This window comes from Ovis aries, chromosome 21 (genome assembly GCF_016772045.2).
Source record: "Ovis aries strain OAR_USU_Benz2616 breed Rambouillet chromosome 21, ARS-UI_Ramb_v3.0, whole genome shotgun sequence".
Taxonomy (NCBI): domain Eukaryota; kingdom Metazoa; phylum Chordata; class Mammalia; order Artiodactyla; family Bovidae; genus Ovis; species Ovis aries.
Window position 1 is genome coordinate 43,905,499 of NC_056074.1, and position 15,265 is coordinate 43,920,763.

A 15,265-nucleotide genomic window follows, 5' to 3' on the forward strand; every position below is an offset into this window, starting at 1 on the left:
TTTCATCAATCCTACTGTGACCGTTTATTTCACATTTTTTACCCATGAAGTCAGGTCGTGTCTTACAAACAATGATATCATCTTAGTATGTGGGACTTGCCTGGTGGTCCAGTATTTAAGAGTCCCTGCTTCTGACACAGGGGACACAGGTTCTATCCTTGGTCAGGGAACTAAGACCCCACATGTCTTATTTGTTGCTCAGTTGCTAAGTCGTGTCTGACTCTTTGTGACCCCATGGACTGCAGTGTACCAGGCTCCTCTGTCCTTCACTATCTCCTGGAGTTTGCTCCAATTCATTTCCACTGAGTCATGCTATCCAACCATCTCATTCTCTGCCACTCCCTTCTCCTTTGTTCTTCAATCTTTCCCAGCAACAGGATCTTTTCCAGTGAGTCGGCTCTTTGCATCAGGTGGCCAGTGGACTGGAGCTTCAGCTTCAGCTTCAGCATCAGTCCTTCCAATGAATCAGTTCAGTTGCTCGGTCGTGTCCGACTCTTTGCGACCCCATGGACTGTAGCATGCTAGTGAATATTCAGGATTGATTTCCTTTAGGATCGACTGGTTTGCTCTCCTTGCAGTCCAGGGGTCTCCCAAGAGTTCTCTAGCACCACCATTTGAAAGCAACAATTCTTTGGTTCATCTTGAGGCGTGGCCAAAAAAAATAAATAAACAAATAAAGGAAAGAAACACAGTGTATGACAAAAGGCCAGCTAGGCTGCAGATTCTATCTCCTCTCACGGAGAGGTGGAGTCTTAATCCTTCCCCCACCCCCGACCCCTTAAGCCTGGGCTGGCCTGTGACTTACCTGGTTGACCAAAACAACGTAGCAGGTGAGATGTTCATGGACCTCTGGGGCAAGGTCAGCAGAAGCCTTGCAGAAACCAGCCACCAAGTAAGAAGTGCAACTTACCCAGGACCGCTGGGACGTAAGGAAGCCCCAGCTGGCTGCATGGAGCACTGTGGAGAGTGAGAGTCCAGGACGCTCCTGCCAGCCTGTGGGGAGCGAACAAGCCACTCTGGACATTCCTGTTCCTGAAGACATGACGGAGAGAAGAAATGAGGGGCTCACCCAGCAGTCAGAGCCAAGGCTCCTGACACGCGGCCCCAGTCAGTTCATCCAGCGAGAGCCAACAGTCCCGGCCGAGGCTTCAGTGGGTCAAGAGCCATCCCCTGTTGCTGCTGTGTGCCCTCAGTTACTCAGTCATGTCCGACTCTTTGCGACACCACGGACTGTAGCCCGCCAGGCTCCTCTGTCCATGGGATTCTCCAGGCAAGAGTCCTGGACTGGGATGCCATGACCTCCTCCAGGAGATCTTCCTGACCCAGGGATCAAACCTGCCTGTCTTGCATCTCCTGCACTGGCAGGCAGATTCTTTGCCACTGAGCCACAGGTCTCCCCTGACCTTTCCAAATTCCCGAACCATGAAGTTTCAGCATAAAATGGTGGTTGTTTTCCACTATGAACTTTTGGAATGCCTTATTACACAGCGATAGATAATTGGAACTATTTTGGATGAAATGAACTCATATTTTCTATGCTGCCATCTTATATACATTTTTATGCTGTTTTCCTCCCCCAGAAAATTGATTTCATAATTCCCTAAAAGATCACCATCTGCTCTCTTATCTGTTGCTTTGTAAAAATCCACCCCAAAACAGCAGTAAAAAAGGTGATCTCTTGTTTCTCTTGATTCGGGGACTGGCAGTCTGGGTGGTTCTCCTGCCTGTCTTCCCTGGAACCGCTCATGTGATGACAGTTACCTGACAGCCCTTCTGGGGCTGGAAAGTCCAAGACGGCCTCAGTCAAGGACCTGAGAGCTGGCGCTGGCTTCTGGCTGGAAGGCCTGGATTCTCATCCTGTGGCAGCTCTTTCACTCCAGAAGGCTATGTTGGACTTCTTCACAGCAACGTTGTCTCGGGTTCCAAGGTTCCAAGACCAGAAGTAGCAAGGCATTGCGAGGGCTGGATCCTTAATGCTGTATTTAGAATCCATACAAGGGGACTTCCCTGGCGATCCAGTGGTTAAGACTACATGGTTCCACTGCTGGGGGCATGAATCTGATCCCTGTTTGGGGAATCTGATCCCTGTTTGGGGAGTCTGATCCCTGTTTGGGGAATCTGATCCCTGTTTGGGGAAGAGCTCTGCATCTTCAACTTGACTGTTGTTTAGTTGCTCAGTGGTATCTGACTCTTTGTGACTCCATGGACTGCAGCACGCCAGGCTTCTGTGTCCTTCACTGACTCCTGGAACTTGCTCAGACTCATGTCCGTTGAGTTCATGATGCCACCCAACAATCTTGCCCTCTGTCATCCCCTTCTCCTCCTGCCTTCAGTCTTTCTCAGCATCAGGGTTTTTTCCAGTGAGTCAGGTCTTCGCATCAGGTGGCCAAAGTATTGGAGCTTCAGTTCCAGCATCAGTCTTTTCAATGTATATTCAGGGCTGATTTCCTTTAGCATTGACTGGTTTGATCTCCTTGCAGTTCAAAGGACTCTCAAGAGTCTTCTCCAGCACCACAGTTCAAAAGCATCAGTTCTTCAGTGCTCAGTCATTTTTATGATCTAACTCTCAGATCTGTACCTAACTACTAGAAAAACTATAGCTTTGACTAGATGGACCTTTGTTAGCAAAGTGATGTCTCTGCTTTTTAATGTGCTGTCTAGGTTTGTCACAGCTATCCTTCCAAGGAACAAGTATCTTTTAATTTCATGGCTGTAGTCACTGTCTGCAGTGATTTTGGAGTCCGTGGAAATCTGCCAGTGTTTCCACTTTTTCCTCTTCTATTTGCCATGAAGTGATGGGCTCTTAGCCTTTTGAATTTTGAGTTTTAAGCCAGCTTTTTCAATCTCCTCACCCACCCTCATCAAGAGGCTCTTTAGTTCCTCTTTGCTTTCTGCCATTAGAGTGGTATTATCTGCATTTCTGAGGTTGTTGATTTTTCTCCCTGCAATCTTGATTCCAGCTTGTGATTCATTCAGCCCAGCATTTCGCATGAGGTACTCTGCATAGAAGTTAAATAAGCAGGGTGACTACGTACAGCCTTGTTGTACTTGTTTCCCAATTTTGAACCAGTCAGTTGTTCCATGTCTGGTTCTAATAACTTCCTTAGGGTTGGTGAATTTGCCAGACAGCTCAGAGAACTTGGGCAAACATGTTGCCTACTAGATCACAGGTTGATTTTTAAAGGTTATAAACTTAGGATCTGCCAGATGGAAGAGAGGCACAGGGCAAGGTGTGAGGAGGGGTTCAGAGCTCCCATGCTGTCTGAGCACCACTCTCCCCAAATCTGCATGTGTTCACCGAACCGGAAGTTCTCAGAACCCATCCTTGTGGGTCTTTATGGAGGGCTGATCACACACCCATGATTGATCAACTCATTGGCCATTGGTGATGAATTCAACCCACAGTCCTTCTCTTTTCCCCTCCCCAGGGCTCAAGGTTGGGACTGAATTTCCAGCTCTCTAATCACATAGAAGGTTGTCCTGGCAACCAGCCCCATCCTTAGGTGCTTTCCAAAGTAACCTCATTCATACAACAAGAGACACTTTGTTCCTCACTCTGCGGAGGAACTGAAGGAGGTTCAGCGCAGCAGGAGTGTGGTGACACAGCGGGGCAGTGGGTGAGATGGAGCCAGGTCATGTAGAAAGTGGGAGGGCACTGCAAGAACCGTGGTCTTTTTTCTCAAAGAAATGGGGGGACTTCCCTGGTGGTCCACAGGCTAACACTCTGCGCTACCAACACAGGGGGCCTGAGCTCGATCCCTGGTCGGGGAACTAGATTCTGCATGCTGAAATTAAAAAAAAAAAAAAAAGATCCTGCATACTGCAATGAACATCAGTGATCCTCTATGCAGCAAGTAAGACCCAGAGCAGCCAAATAAGTAAATATTAAAAAAATCAAATAAGTGGGAAGTCCTTGGAGGAGATCAAGCAGGGGGGAGAAATCGTACAGTTTGTATTGTAATGACATCCCTCGGGCTGCTAAGTTGAGAATGAATGGGAAGAGGGCCAGGTAGGAGCCTAGGATGGACAATTCAGGCAAACTGGTGGTGGCAAGGAAGATGGAGAGTAGTGAGTAGACACAAGATACATTTATAAAGTTAAACTGTCAGGTTTGAGGATGGACAGGGGGTATGGGGTGGGGAAGGTGATGTCAGAGGTGAAAGGATAATTTTTTGAAAATCATGATTTTCTACACACATAAAATGGATGCATAGCAAAGATTTTATCTCACTTAATAATAAATGAAGCACTAAGATGCTACCGCTTGTTCAAAGGAGAAGTGAAGGGAGTGCTGAAATGAGTTTGCAAAACAACGGTCTATCCATAGGGCAAAGTCAGATGTATTTTACTGGACACAGCTAATTGGCCTTTCTATGGACAAGAATTATTTGCATTGCTGTCTGTTTTCTACAGGTTAACTTCTGCCTCTATAAAGGAGTGGAATAATCTAGGCAAATTTTTTTTATTTTAAAGGCACATATCCTAAAGAATCATGATTATCAGAGCCTTCAGTGTTCTCTTAAAAGAATATCTAATCGTCCCTTTTTCCCATTCTAAAGTATGGATTTTTTTTTTTTTTCTTTTAGAGAGTTAATGGGCAGCTGCTGTATAACACATGGAGCTCAGCTTGGTGCTCTGTGGTGCCTTAGAGGGGTGGGGTGCTAGGTATGGTGGTGAGGGTTGGAGGGTGGGGGAGAAAACACACCAAGCCTGCAGAGGGAGAGAGAGAATATGGCTGTGAACTTGGTTCTTTTGAGATGCCCATGACATGTCAAAGTGGGCTCCAAGAAGAGATGCTGGAGAGATGGCTTTTGAGCTGGAGGTTGAGGCATGAGCAAGGTAAGGACATGAAAAGGTAAGAAGGCCATTGGGGAAGAGGAAGGGATTCCAGCAAGGCACAGAAGCAGAAAAGAATGAGGTATGCATCCAAAGTATCGAGACCAGACAGATAAAACGCAAGTGTTTTCACTTCCAACATTATGACAGTACACGCTGTGTGTGGTCAGGCATTAAGCTAACTCCTTGGTCATGATGATTGAGAAGAATTGGGAGAGTTGTGAGTTTGGGGCAAAGTGAGCACTAAAGCCCAGGAGACAGCCTTTTAAGTATCTCTGAGGAACTGCTCCAAAGCAGGGAGGGAAGTCAGTATATATACCATTTTAAGTAAAGGGTGGGTATGTGAAGTCAGATACACACTTTGGCAGAGGACTTGCTAGTCACAAGGAACAGATGTGCCTGTTAATAAAATTACTGCTTTTCTTGGTATGAAGAGATGCAAGAAATTAGGTTCAGAAAGTCTTCTCCTGAAAATATCTAATGATCTCAAGTTTTTCCCATTCCCATTCTTTTCTTGCCTCAGGGCCTTTGCAGAGACTCTTTTCTTGCCTGGAAAATTCTTCCTTTCTGTCCCTGTTTACTTCTATTTGGCTTTCATATATCAGCTCCAATGTTAATCGCTGGAGGAAGCCTCTGATCTGCTGAAAGAGTTGGGATCCTACCTTCTCTCCAATCTAACCTTGACAGTTTCTAGAGCATCTGTCTTATTTCCTTAGTATATATGTATTTGATTAATGTCTGACTCCTCTTCTAGGTTGAAAGGTCTCCAAGGGCAAAATCCACGTTTATTCTGCTGACCTCTACTCCTGACACATACCTGGCTTTCTCTGGAGGAAGAGATTGACGGGTGGGTGGATGGATGATTGACTGGCGGAAAATGGAAGAAGATGGACGGGTGGATGATGTACGGATAGGTAATGGACGGACGCATGGACGGAGGAACAGTCACCTGTTCTTCCCAGGTGACTGGCCGTCACAGTTACCTACTGGCTATGGATCCAGTACGACCACCTAGGACTGTGCATGTGAGCAGTCTGGCGCGCACACAGTGGGCGCTCCGAAATTTACCCTTTAGCGTCCATCTCACTTTTAGGCGATGGAACCCCACTCCAGTATTCTTGCCTGGAGAATCCCAGGAACGCGGGAGCCTGGTGGGCTGCTGTCTCTGGGGTCGCACAGAGTCGGACACGACTGCAGCGACTTAGCAGCAGCAGCACTTTTAGGCACGCTCCGCAGGCGGGCACCGGGCGGAGCTCGCGCCTGCGCCAGCGGTGGGCACTGCCGGCGCCACGTGGACAAGGGAGGCCGCAGGATCCGCGGACCCGGCGGGGCTGGGCGGGGCGTGCCGGCGGGGGCGGAGCCTCGGGGACCCGGATGCGGCCCCGCCCCCGTCCTCGGAACCGGAAGTGGAGCGGGGCGCCTGGGAGCTGCAGGCGCGGCGGAGGCTGGGCAGAGCCGACCGGACCGACCCGAGGCGGCGGTGAGCGAGCTCGGCCTTCGCCGGGCGGGGGAGCGAGCGGGTTCCCCAGCTGCGGTCCCCGGGCGCAGCCAGGTCCCGAAACGGGAAGGAAGCGGCGGCCGCGGCGGTCTCGCCGCATTTCCGCTCGCGGTTTCGCGCGCGGGGGGAGCGCGGGCGAGGCTTCCCCGGGCTGGGGGGCCGAGGTCAGAGAAGGGGATGGGCGGGCCGGGGGCTGAGGGAAGGGGCCGGGGGCTGAGGGGAAGGGGCCGGGCCTGAGGGGAAGGGGCCGGGCCTGAGGGAAGTCCTGGGGAGAGGGATGAGGTCGGAGAAAGAGGGGCGGGCTGGGGGAAGGGGAAGGAGTCAGGGCCTGCAGTCCTGAGGGGGCTTGGGAGGAGGGTCCGGGGTCTGGGGAGGATGCCCGGCCTCCTGGGAGGAAGGGGCCAGAGGGTTGAGGGGGGCGTCTAGGATAGGAGAGGGGCCCTACAGGAGGGGTGCAGGACCTGGGGGTCGGGAGGAAGGGGCAGGGGGCCGGGGAGGGGAGAGGCCGGGCCCCGAGTGTTTAGGGGAAGGGGGACAAGGGTCCAGAGGGTCCTGGGAAGAGCGGGGACAGCCGGGGAGGGGGTCCAGGACCTGGAGGGTTAGGGGGAGGGGGAGGAGAGCCGAGAGGGTCTAGGGACAGAGAGGAGCCCTACCGGAAGGGGGGTCCCAGGCTCGGGAGGTCAGGCGGCGGAGGGCCGATGGGGAAGGCCGGGGTCTCCCAACGGCAGGGCGGGCCGCTCGCTCCCCGCTCCTAGGCCCACACCTACGGGGAGATGTTGCAATCAGGTCAGTGGAAATGCAGCGACCGGCGCGGCAGCAGAGTTGAGCGGCTCTGGATTGGGAACAGCCCCTCCTTTGGGTGCGAGCTGGAAGTCACCTGGAAGGGAGTCACTCTCTTGCAAGCTTGGTGCTCCTGCAGAGGGTCTGGGGCGAAGGGGACAGGGCTTCCTTCCCGTGGGATCTGGCAGCGTCGGGCCCGGGGGAGCGGGGGTGAGGAACCCACTTCCCGCTGGACGGAGCTCCGAGGCGTCGCGCGCGAGTGCCCCGCTGGGCTCCGCGGTGACCTGGCTCCCGAGCTCCGTGGGGGCTTAACCCGCTGGGGCCGACCGCGTGATTCGCCCCGCCGCCCCGCTGGCCGGCGCTGGGCAGGGCCTGACGGCGGGTGAGTCACCGCGCTGGTGCCAGAGGCTGGCCCGCGCCTCTCGGGGTGGAAGGTATTCCCAGACCGAGAGAGGAGCGAGGAAGGGTGTGCGGGGTTGTCCTTTATGCTTTGCTTCGCACCCCCCTCAGTAACTGGCAGTGTGTCCCCAGGACCTTTTATTTGAAGCGTTTTGAGAGACAGATCTGTAGAAAACTTAACTTGGAGTCACTGGCAATTCAAGTCTTTGGTCGGTACAGTGCAGCAGGGGCTGGGTAGGCGCACAGTTGAGAGAGACAGTTGGGAGCCCTGGGGTCTGCCCTGTGTTGCAGTGGGCCCCGTCCTGGGCCCTTGTCCATCAGGGGTCTTGTCTTTCACTGAGGCAGAGGAGGCGGAGATGAGAGGGGAGTCCTCTGAGTAATGGTGGTGTGGAGAGTGGGCCTTGTGAGACCTGTTCCTCTGCTGCACTGGAGAGGGTGGGCGAATGGACAGCTAACTCAGCGTGGTTTCATCACCTCAGAGAAACCTTACTAGGCTCCCTCACCCCCCACACTAGGCAGCCGCTCGTCTAGTCTTTCTCCCTGCAGACCTAGCAGATCTGGCCGCTTGTAGGAACGGGCCTGTGTAGTACACGGTCTCCTGCGTCCGGCTTCTTTCATTCAGTGTAAGGATTTTCAGAGTCCTTCATGTTTCGGTGGCTGTCAGCACTTCACTCCTTTTGCCGTCAGATATTAGTCACATTCCGTTGAGGGGATAGACCTCCTGCTGCGTATCACGTGGATACTGGGTTATTTCCACTTTGGGCTGTTAGGAGTGATGCTGTGTGAGTAAGTTTTCTATATACCTGGGAGTGGAGTTGCTGGGATATATGGCACCTCTGTGTTTAACCTTTTGAAGAACTGCCAGATTCTTTCATTTTACATTTCCACCAGCAGCATAAGAGCCTTCTGATTTCTGCACACCCTCACCAAACTTGTTTATTTTTTGGAGGGTGGCCCCCTTAGAATGTGTGGAATGGTATCTCAGGTCGGCTTTGATATGCTTTCCCTTGATGGTTAGTGAGACTGTCTTTTCACAAGCTTATCAGCCATTTGTATGTCTTTGGAGAAATGTCTGTTCAGATCCTTTCACCATATAAAAATCTGGTTAATTGTCCTGTTTATTATTGACTTATAAGAATTCTTTATCTATTCTGGATAGATGATTTGAAAACAGTGTCTCTCATTCTGTAAATTGTGTTCACTTTGATGGGTGCCTTTTGAAGCAAAAAGTTTAAAATTTTTGTCCCAATTTATTTTTTTCTGTTTCCACTTGTGCTTTTGGTGTCACATCTAAGGTCTGTTGTCAAGTTCAAGGTGATGAGAATCTATACTTGTTTTTTTCTAAGAATTCAGTAGTTTTAGTTCAGACACTTAGGTTTTCTGATCCATTTTTTTTCCAGTTAATTATTGTGTGTGGTGTGAGGTAGGGATCCATAGGCATTATCTTTGGATCAAAAAAAAGGCCTAGTTTTTCAAAGAGTTGTTTTCATGATTTTTTTTATTAAAAATATTGAGAGGGAATAGATTATTATAGATTTTAGATTTCAGCCTATCACTAGCTACCCTTGGGAAGATTTTCATAGATGTTGGATGATAACTGCAGTACCCAGAATGTACTAAGCAACCTACACAATTTAGGATTTCTAAAGGTACCATTGAGGAAGGCCAGCAGAGCATCTTCTGTCTGGTTGCTAATGCATGCCAGGCCACACGCCAGCACAGGCGGTGTGTGCCTGTGACTGGTCTGTTCTGGGGAACAAGGGGACTCTAGCCACCTGTCATGTCTGCAGTGCCGAGTCTAGTCAGGGCTGCCCTGTGGCCTTAGCAGTGCCAAGTCTAGTCAGGGCTGCCCTGTGGTCTCAGGGAAGAGCTGCTGAGCTGGTGGGTTGCAGACTTGGAGTCTTGGTGTTCTGAAGGAACCCTGCCCATTCGTTAGAGGCGCAGCTTGCTTTCCCTTTGCTCCCCGAGTCTCCGTTGTTCCTCACGTTCTGACAGCTGTCGCTGCTCTGGGTTCTGCCCCGGCCATGTGCTCCTCACGTGCACATACACGTGTGACAGTGTGAGAGTGCTAGGCACTCAGTCACGCCCGACTCTGTGACCCCGTGGACTGTAGCCCTCCAGGCTAATCTGTCCATGGAATTTGGTCTGCAAGAATATTGGAGTGGGTTGCCATTCCTTTTTCTGGGGAATCTTCCCCATCCAGGGATCGAACCTGGGTCTCCCACATTGCAGGCGGCTTCTTTACTGTCTGAGCTAACAGAGAAGCCCTACACGCGCACACACACACACACACCCACCCAGAGAAAGAATTTTATTGCAGAATTAGGATGAACCAGAAATGGAAAGCTCTCAGGATTTTAGCAAACAGAAATGTACGCTAGCAGTTGAGGCAATGATTCTGTCTGCATTAAGAAGAAACTTCACACAGTTGTAAATCGTTCGGAACTTTTTTATTTCCTGTCGTTTCTCACTGTGGCTAAGAGTCAGTTGAACTCTTTGGTTAGGGAAATGCAAATCTTCCCACCCTCTTTTCACATTTCTTTACAAAACCTTGTTATGTTGGGGAGGATTTCAGAGGTATTCTGAAAGGATCTCAGCATACAAAGATTTGCCCAGGGTGCCTGTCAGCTCATATCCTTCTGAGCTTTTTACTGTTAATCTTTTTACAGACAGAAGCTCTCCCCAATGCCTGGGAATTCCTCGTTGGATTACTGTGTCTTCAGCAGAGTTTTGTGAGAGTCTCGCGTCTGCACGTGGAGAAGAAAGGTTTGTGCACCGTGAGCGTGCTCATGGGCTCCACTGGGCAGGCAGGGAAACCCCTTTGACAAGGAAAGCAAGGGGTGTTCTCTCCCTGGGTTTGTAGAGATAGGGACGAAAATTTTCTGGGAGGAAATTTTCTTATTTGAAAAATGAAGTCAATTTTGGTGTTGCCTGTGGGCTAGAAAGTGGAGGGGATTCCGCACGACCTGGAGTGGAGGACCCCGGGCACCCCCAACCCTCTGGCAGCCCCGTGGCTCCTTCTTCCCGTTCCGTGGGGGTGGGGAGCCTGTGGCCACGATGCTGGGGCGAGCTGGCCAGTGCTCACCTGCCCACGAGTGAGGCTGGCTTCCAGAGAGACGGGTGGAGAGCCGGCCCTGTGACTTCTGTGCCACCATCGTGGAGAAGCCACAGGCCAGGATGTGGCTTTCACCTTGGCCTTGGGTGGGGAGTGAGTCTCGTTGGAGACCCCGTCCTTCCACATGACTGGCCGTCCCCTCACTGGCTGAGGACACCACTAGGCAACTGGAGTCCTGTGGGTGGGCGGCCCTTCTCAGGCCAGTGTGGTGCCACGGGCAGTCTTGACTCAGGGAGGCAGAGGCTTCGGGCAGAGCGTTTGGCTTTCAGGCAGCTGTGTCTCCATCTGTGAATGGGCACGCTGGTTGTGCCCACCGCGGCTGAGCCTGGTCTGTTGGCTCTCGAAGATTGTGTCCAAAGCAGTTTGCGTCAGGGTGCTCCCTGCCTTGCTTCACCTAGTCAGAGGGGAGCAAGGCTCCCGGTGGGACAGTGTCCAGGGGACTGTGTTGGTCCTGCCCACCTGGTGGCGCATGCTTCCCTGCCGAGGTGACTTGGCAGGACTCCAGTCTGGGAATCTGAGAGCTGTGCCCCTCGATCCCCACCTGCCACCACCTTGGACTTGTGACCTCGCAGAGCCGGGGGTGCAGGTGGACCCAGCTGGCGGGTCTCAGGCCTGTGAGGGGCTCCCGTCCTGTCTGGGTCCACACAGAGCACAGGGCGTGTGGCCCCACCACGCGCGATGGGCAGTGTCCTCAGCTCAGACACCAGGGTGCCGGCTTCTAGTTGCGTGAAAACAAGCCCTCAATCACTTCCTGGCCTGTGAGCAGTTTTATGGGGATTTCTGGGGAGAACAAAACCATTTTTCTCGTCGCTTTCTTTTGAAGTCCTGAAAGGCTAGATTTTGCCTTTGCAGTTACGGCGAGAGCAGCGTGGTTCGGCTGTGAGGCTGTGTCACTGTTCTCCAAGCCGATAGGTTAGAGTTTCAGGGCCTGCTGAGGAGGCAGGGCGGCCTGCCTCGGGGCTGCCCGACTCAGAAGTTGGCATTCTGTGTGCCCTGCGTTTCCCCAAGCAGATGGCAAGGCAGCCCTTGGATGACTGAGTGACTTGTCAGAGTCTAAGTTAAGAAAATCATTGTTAGGTTTCCAGTAGTTACGTTTAAGTCAAAATGGATGCTTTAAAAGAAAACTGTGATAAAATAGAGCGGACTTTACAGCTGGCGACAGTGCATTCCCGTGTCGGACAACACTGTTGTCAGGAGGCTTAGTTGGGGAGGTTCCCGTTGAGTGAAGTAGCACACGCGACTTTGTTTATTTTCCAGAAAATTTTCTCACTTGAGTTGAACCCGGAATATTTCTTCTGTGCTTCGGCCCTTTGACTGCAGTGTTAGAGCTCTCACATTAGGTTTCTTTTGATCCTTCCGGTGGCACGGGGATTATGAGTGACCTTTTTTTAAAAAAAAATAAAAAAAAAATCTATTTGGCTGCACCAGGTCTTGGTCGTGGCCTGCAGGAATTTAGTTCCCTGACCGGGGATTGAACCTGGGCCCCCGGCATGGGGAGCTGGGGGGTCTTAGCTGTTGGACCCCTAGGGAAGTGCCACGAGTGGACCTCTTGAGCACGTAGCTCCCCGCCCTCCCTGTGCTGCCCAGGGTTTTGGGGTCCTGGGCAGAGCGTCTGTGGGCCCCTGGGCAGGGCTCTGCTGGCGGCTGTGACCCTCAGCGCTGCCCTTCCAGATGTGGAAAGCCTCGGCCGGCCACACCGTGTCCATCACCCCGGACGACGGGGGAGCCGACGACTGGGAGACCGACCCCGATTTCGTGGTAGGAGCCGCCAGTCTGCCCGCCTCGCCCGTCTCCTGAAGTGGATCCTCCCGGGCTTCTGGTCTGGTGGGCGGGTGGGGGCTGTTTTACAGTCCAGGGCGTGGGGGTGTACTCGTTCTTCGTTCTTCTTTTCAGAATGATGTGAGCGAAAAAGAGCAGAGATGGGGGGCCAAAACCGTGCAAGGATCTGGGCACCAGGAGCACATCAAGTAAGAGACGCCCTCGATCTTCGTGTGACCGAGGCATTCAGGGCCGTGAGGGCTGAGGCGGGGCCGCTCCCCCTGGTTAGCGCCAGGGCCCGGCCTCTGCGCTGTCTGGCCCCTTGTAACTCACACAGGAGGTGAGGATGAGGCCTGACGTCTATGTGTATGCGCATCTGTCCACACGTGCTCAGCGGTTTAACGTTCTCATTGCCAGGGTGTCCTTGACTTTTAATTCTCCAGTGTGGTTTTTAAGTTTGTGGTTTTCGTCCAGGAACATAGTTACCTAAGCTGCCTCTCTGCAGCTGGTAGGTTTCTAAAGCATGGGTTGTCTTTGAAGGCGAGGTCAGGAACACCGCCTCCTTAATTTGTATGATTTTGTTGCAGTGTTCCTCTGTTGTTTTCAGCTGGACACCCTGAGCCGAATCCTGAGCTTGTTCTCGTGAAGGTCAAGATAGGAGAGCTGCAAGAAGCAGGGATTGTCCTAACTTGGCCAGTCTTAACTCGCCACCTCTGGGGCAGCTTGTTTTCTTGTTGGGAGGCGTAGATAAAAGGGCCTTTGAGAATGCACTCAGACTTTTATTTCCGGCTGCGCTGGCCTCAGTGCGGACGTGTGCTCCCCTGCCCTGGTTGTGGCTGCTTGGGTCGTTCACAGAGCGCTGGTCTTGGCTCTAGGATCTCTGCAGTGAAATGAAGCTCCTCTTGGCTGAGAAGGATTCAGCCGTTCATCCAGAAAAGTGGGTGAAATCTGCCCTACGGGCATTTTAGACACAAGTGTTCCTCCCTCCCTGACTTGCTGAGCCCGCCACCTCACAGCTCTTCGGAGAAGGGCCTGGGACTAGTCAGAGGAGCTGGTGCTGGGAGCTGCCTCGGGTTCCCTGCTCTGGGGTCAGGCTGACTGCTGACCTGGTTTTATCATCCAGGCCTCTTAGCCATGCTATTCCCCGTGGTTTCAAAACACGTTGGAGAGGGCAGATTGGAGAGTTAAAGAACTCTCTCTGGTCAGGCAGCCTGTGGGTGGGTTAGAATTCAGAGAATACCCGAGGCAGGACTGCTGTCGGTGTCCTGAGGTCCCTCCAGCGGTGCCTGGGGGCTGGTCTTCTTCCCCACACGTCAGGGGCTCGGGAGGCGGCCAGGCTTGGTTGGTGTTCTAAGCCGCATGTCCGGGGTTGCCGTCCGGATGTGGAGATGTGGCTGTGGTGTGAGGTGGTGCTCGGCAGCCCTGGGTGACAGCTGCCCGGCCTGCCTGGTTCTGGCTGCATCTGTTGATCTGTCCCGCTGCTCCTAGCGCTTAAAGTGAAAGTGGCTTTTACATCTTAAGTTCTGAAAGCCTCTCACTTCACCTTTGAATGGAAAGCCGGGGTGCTTCACATAGTGAGAAGCTGTCTGAATATTCCATATCTGTGGGCTCCTGGCCTAGGGTCTTCCGGGTGCACGCCTTTGGGCTTTGTCTCCTGTTTGCCTCTGGTGACGTTTACAGAGCTGGCTGTCCCGGGTCAGGGCTCTGGTGAACCCGAGGAGCTATCTTCCACTTGGTGGAATGCCGTCTACATCATAGCCCAGCTTCTGTAGGGACTTGGCGATGACTCACTGAGTGTGTTCAGACTTGCTTTTTTTTCCCTATTAACCTGCATCTGACTCCGAGAGCTGCTGGAGTTGAGGGCGGCCGGAGGTGCAGTGAAGTGAACACAAAGGAGGCCGAGCTGCAGAGCCACCGGGGAACGAAACCTCGTAGAATGCAGAGATGACGCCGTGTCTGTCCTCCCAGAAAGCACAGACGCGTGTCTTGGCAGTCTGTCTGACTGATTTGTCTTCCATCTCTTCCCTCCAAGCATCCACAAGCTGCGGGAGAATGTGTTTCAAGAACACCAGACCCTCAAGGAGAAGGAGCTGGAAACGGGACCCAAAGCCTCGCACGGCTATGGAGGGAAGTTTGGCGTGGAGCAGGACAGGATGGACAAGGTGAGTGCCGGCCCACGTGGTGTCAGGGTCCTGGCGTGTTTGACCTCACCTGGGTTAACAGGGTTGTCACTGAGCCCTCCCCCTCCATTGGAAAGTTGGGAGTCCACTTGTTGAGGATGAGATTTGCCAGAAGTCACCCTTTTTCAATTGACCTTAGCTGAGAAGGACTGCAGTTTTTGGAAGCTCTCTGCAGATTCTGAGTTGCTGGGGAGGGAGTGGTGTGCTGGGAAGCCTGGAGCAGGCGATGAGGTCTTCCCAGAGGCCGGCTCTGACCGGGATGGAGGCCCGCAGTCGGCTGGGCTGCCGCCTGGGTGTCGCCTGTGGTTCAGGCTGCAGCCTTAGTGGTTCCCATCTGCAGCATAGAGCGGAGTTGCAGCGCCTGGCTTCACGTCCAGGCTGGAAAGGCAGCCGCCTGACTGCTGTCCTTCAGAGAAGACCCTGGCCGCCGGCATCAAGCCGTGGCCCACCAGGCTGAGGACAGGCGGGTTTAAGGAGGTGGGGCTGAAGCTGGTAACAGAGCCACATCCTTTGCTGGTACTCGGAGAGGGGCTGGATCAGCTGGGGGCCGTGTCCACCCTGCAGAGAGGACAGTAGACCGGGGCAGGCATGCTGCGCGTGCAGTGACGTGGGCGCGTCTCCCAGGCTGGGCAACTTGAGGTGTCTGCCTTTGCGCTGTGCTGTGCCAGCTGGGGGCGGGTTCCTCTGTGATTCCACCCC

General features: G+C 52.9%; 1 protein-coding gene and 1 long non-coding RNA gene across 9 annotated transcripts in view; one reads left to right on the plus strand and one right to left on the minus strand.

The window, feature by feature from the left end:
• Positions 1 to 7,400, minus strand: LOC121817550 (uncharacterized). Of its 2 annotated transcripts, XR_006057516.2 has the most exons (4): positions 7,212 to 7,400; positions 6,988 to 7,097; positions 806 to 1,032; positions 1 to 640 (listed from the first exon to the last, which is right to left on the minus strand). It is a non-coding gene; the product is annotated as an uncharacterized LOC121817550 (long non-coding RNA). The 2 variants fall into 2 exon arrangements; XR_006057515.2 differs by having other exon boundaries at positions 1 to 1,032.
• Positions 6,239 to 15,265, plus strand: part of CTTN (cortactin) — a 26,225-nt gene continuing 17,198 nt past the window's right edge. For 4 of the 7 annotated variants that reach the window (XM_027960032.2, XM_027960034.2, XM_027960035.2 and 1 more), the window contains exons 1-5: positions 6,239 to 6,316; positions 10,183 to 10,279; positions 12,300 to 12,386; positions 12,522 to 12,595; positions 14,419 to 14,548. In XM_027960032.2, coding sequence (XP_027815833.1) covers positions 12,300 to 12,386; positions 12,522 to 12,595; positions 14,419 to 14,548 — 291 coding nt within the window. In that variant the 5' untranslated portion in view covers positions 6,239 to 6,316; positions 10,183 to 10,279. The other 3 variants (XM_042238159.1, XM_027960033.3, XM_042238160.2) reach the window with 3 other exon arrangements.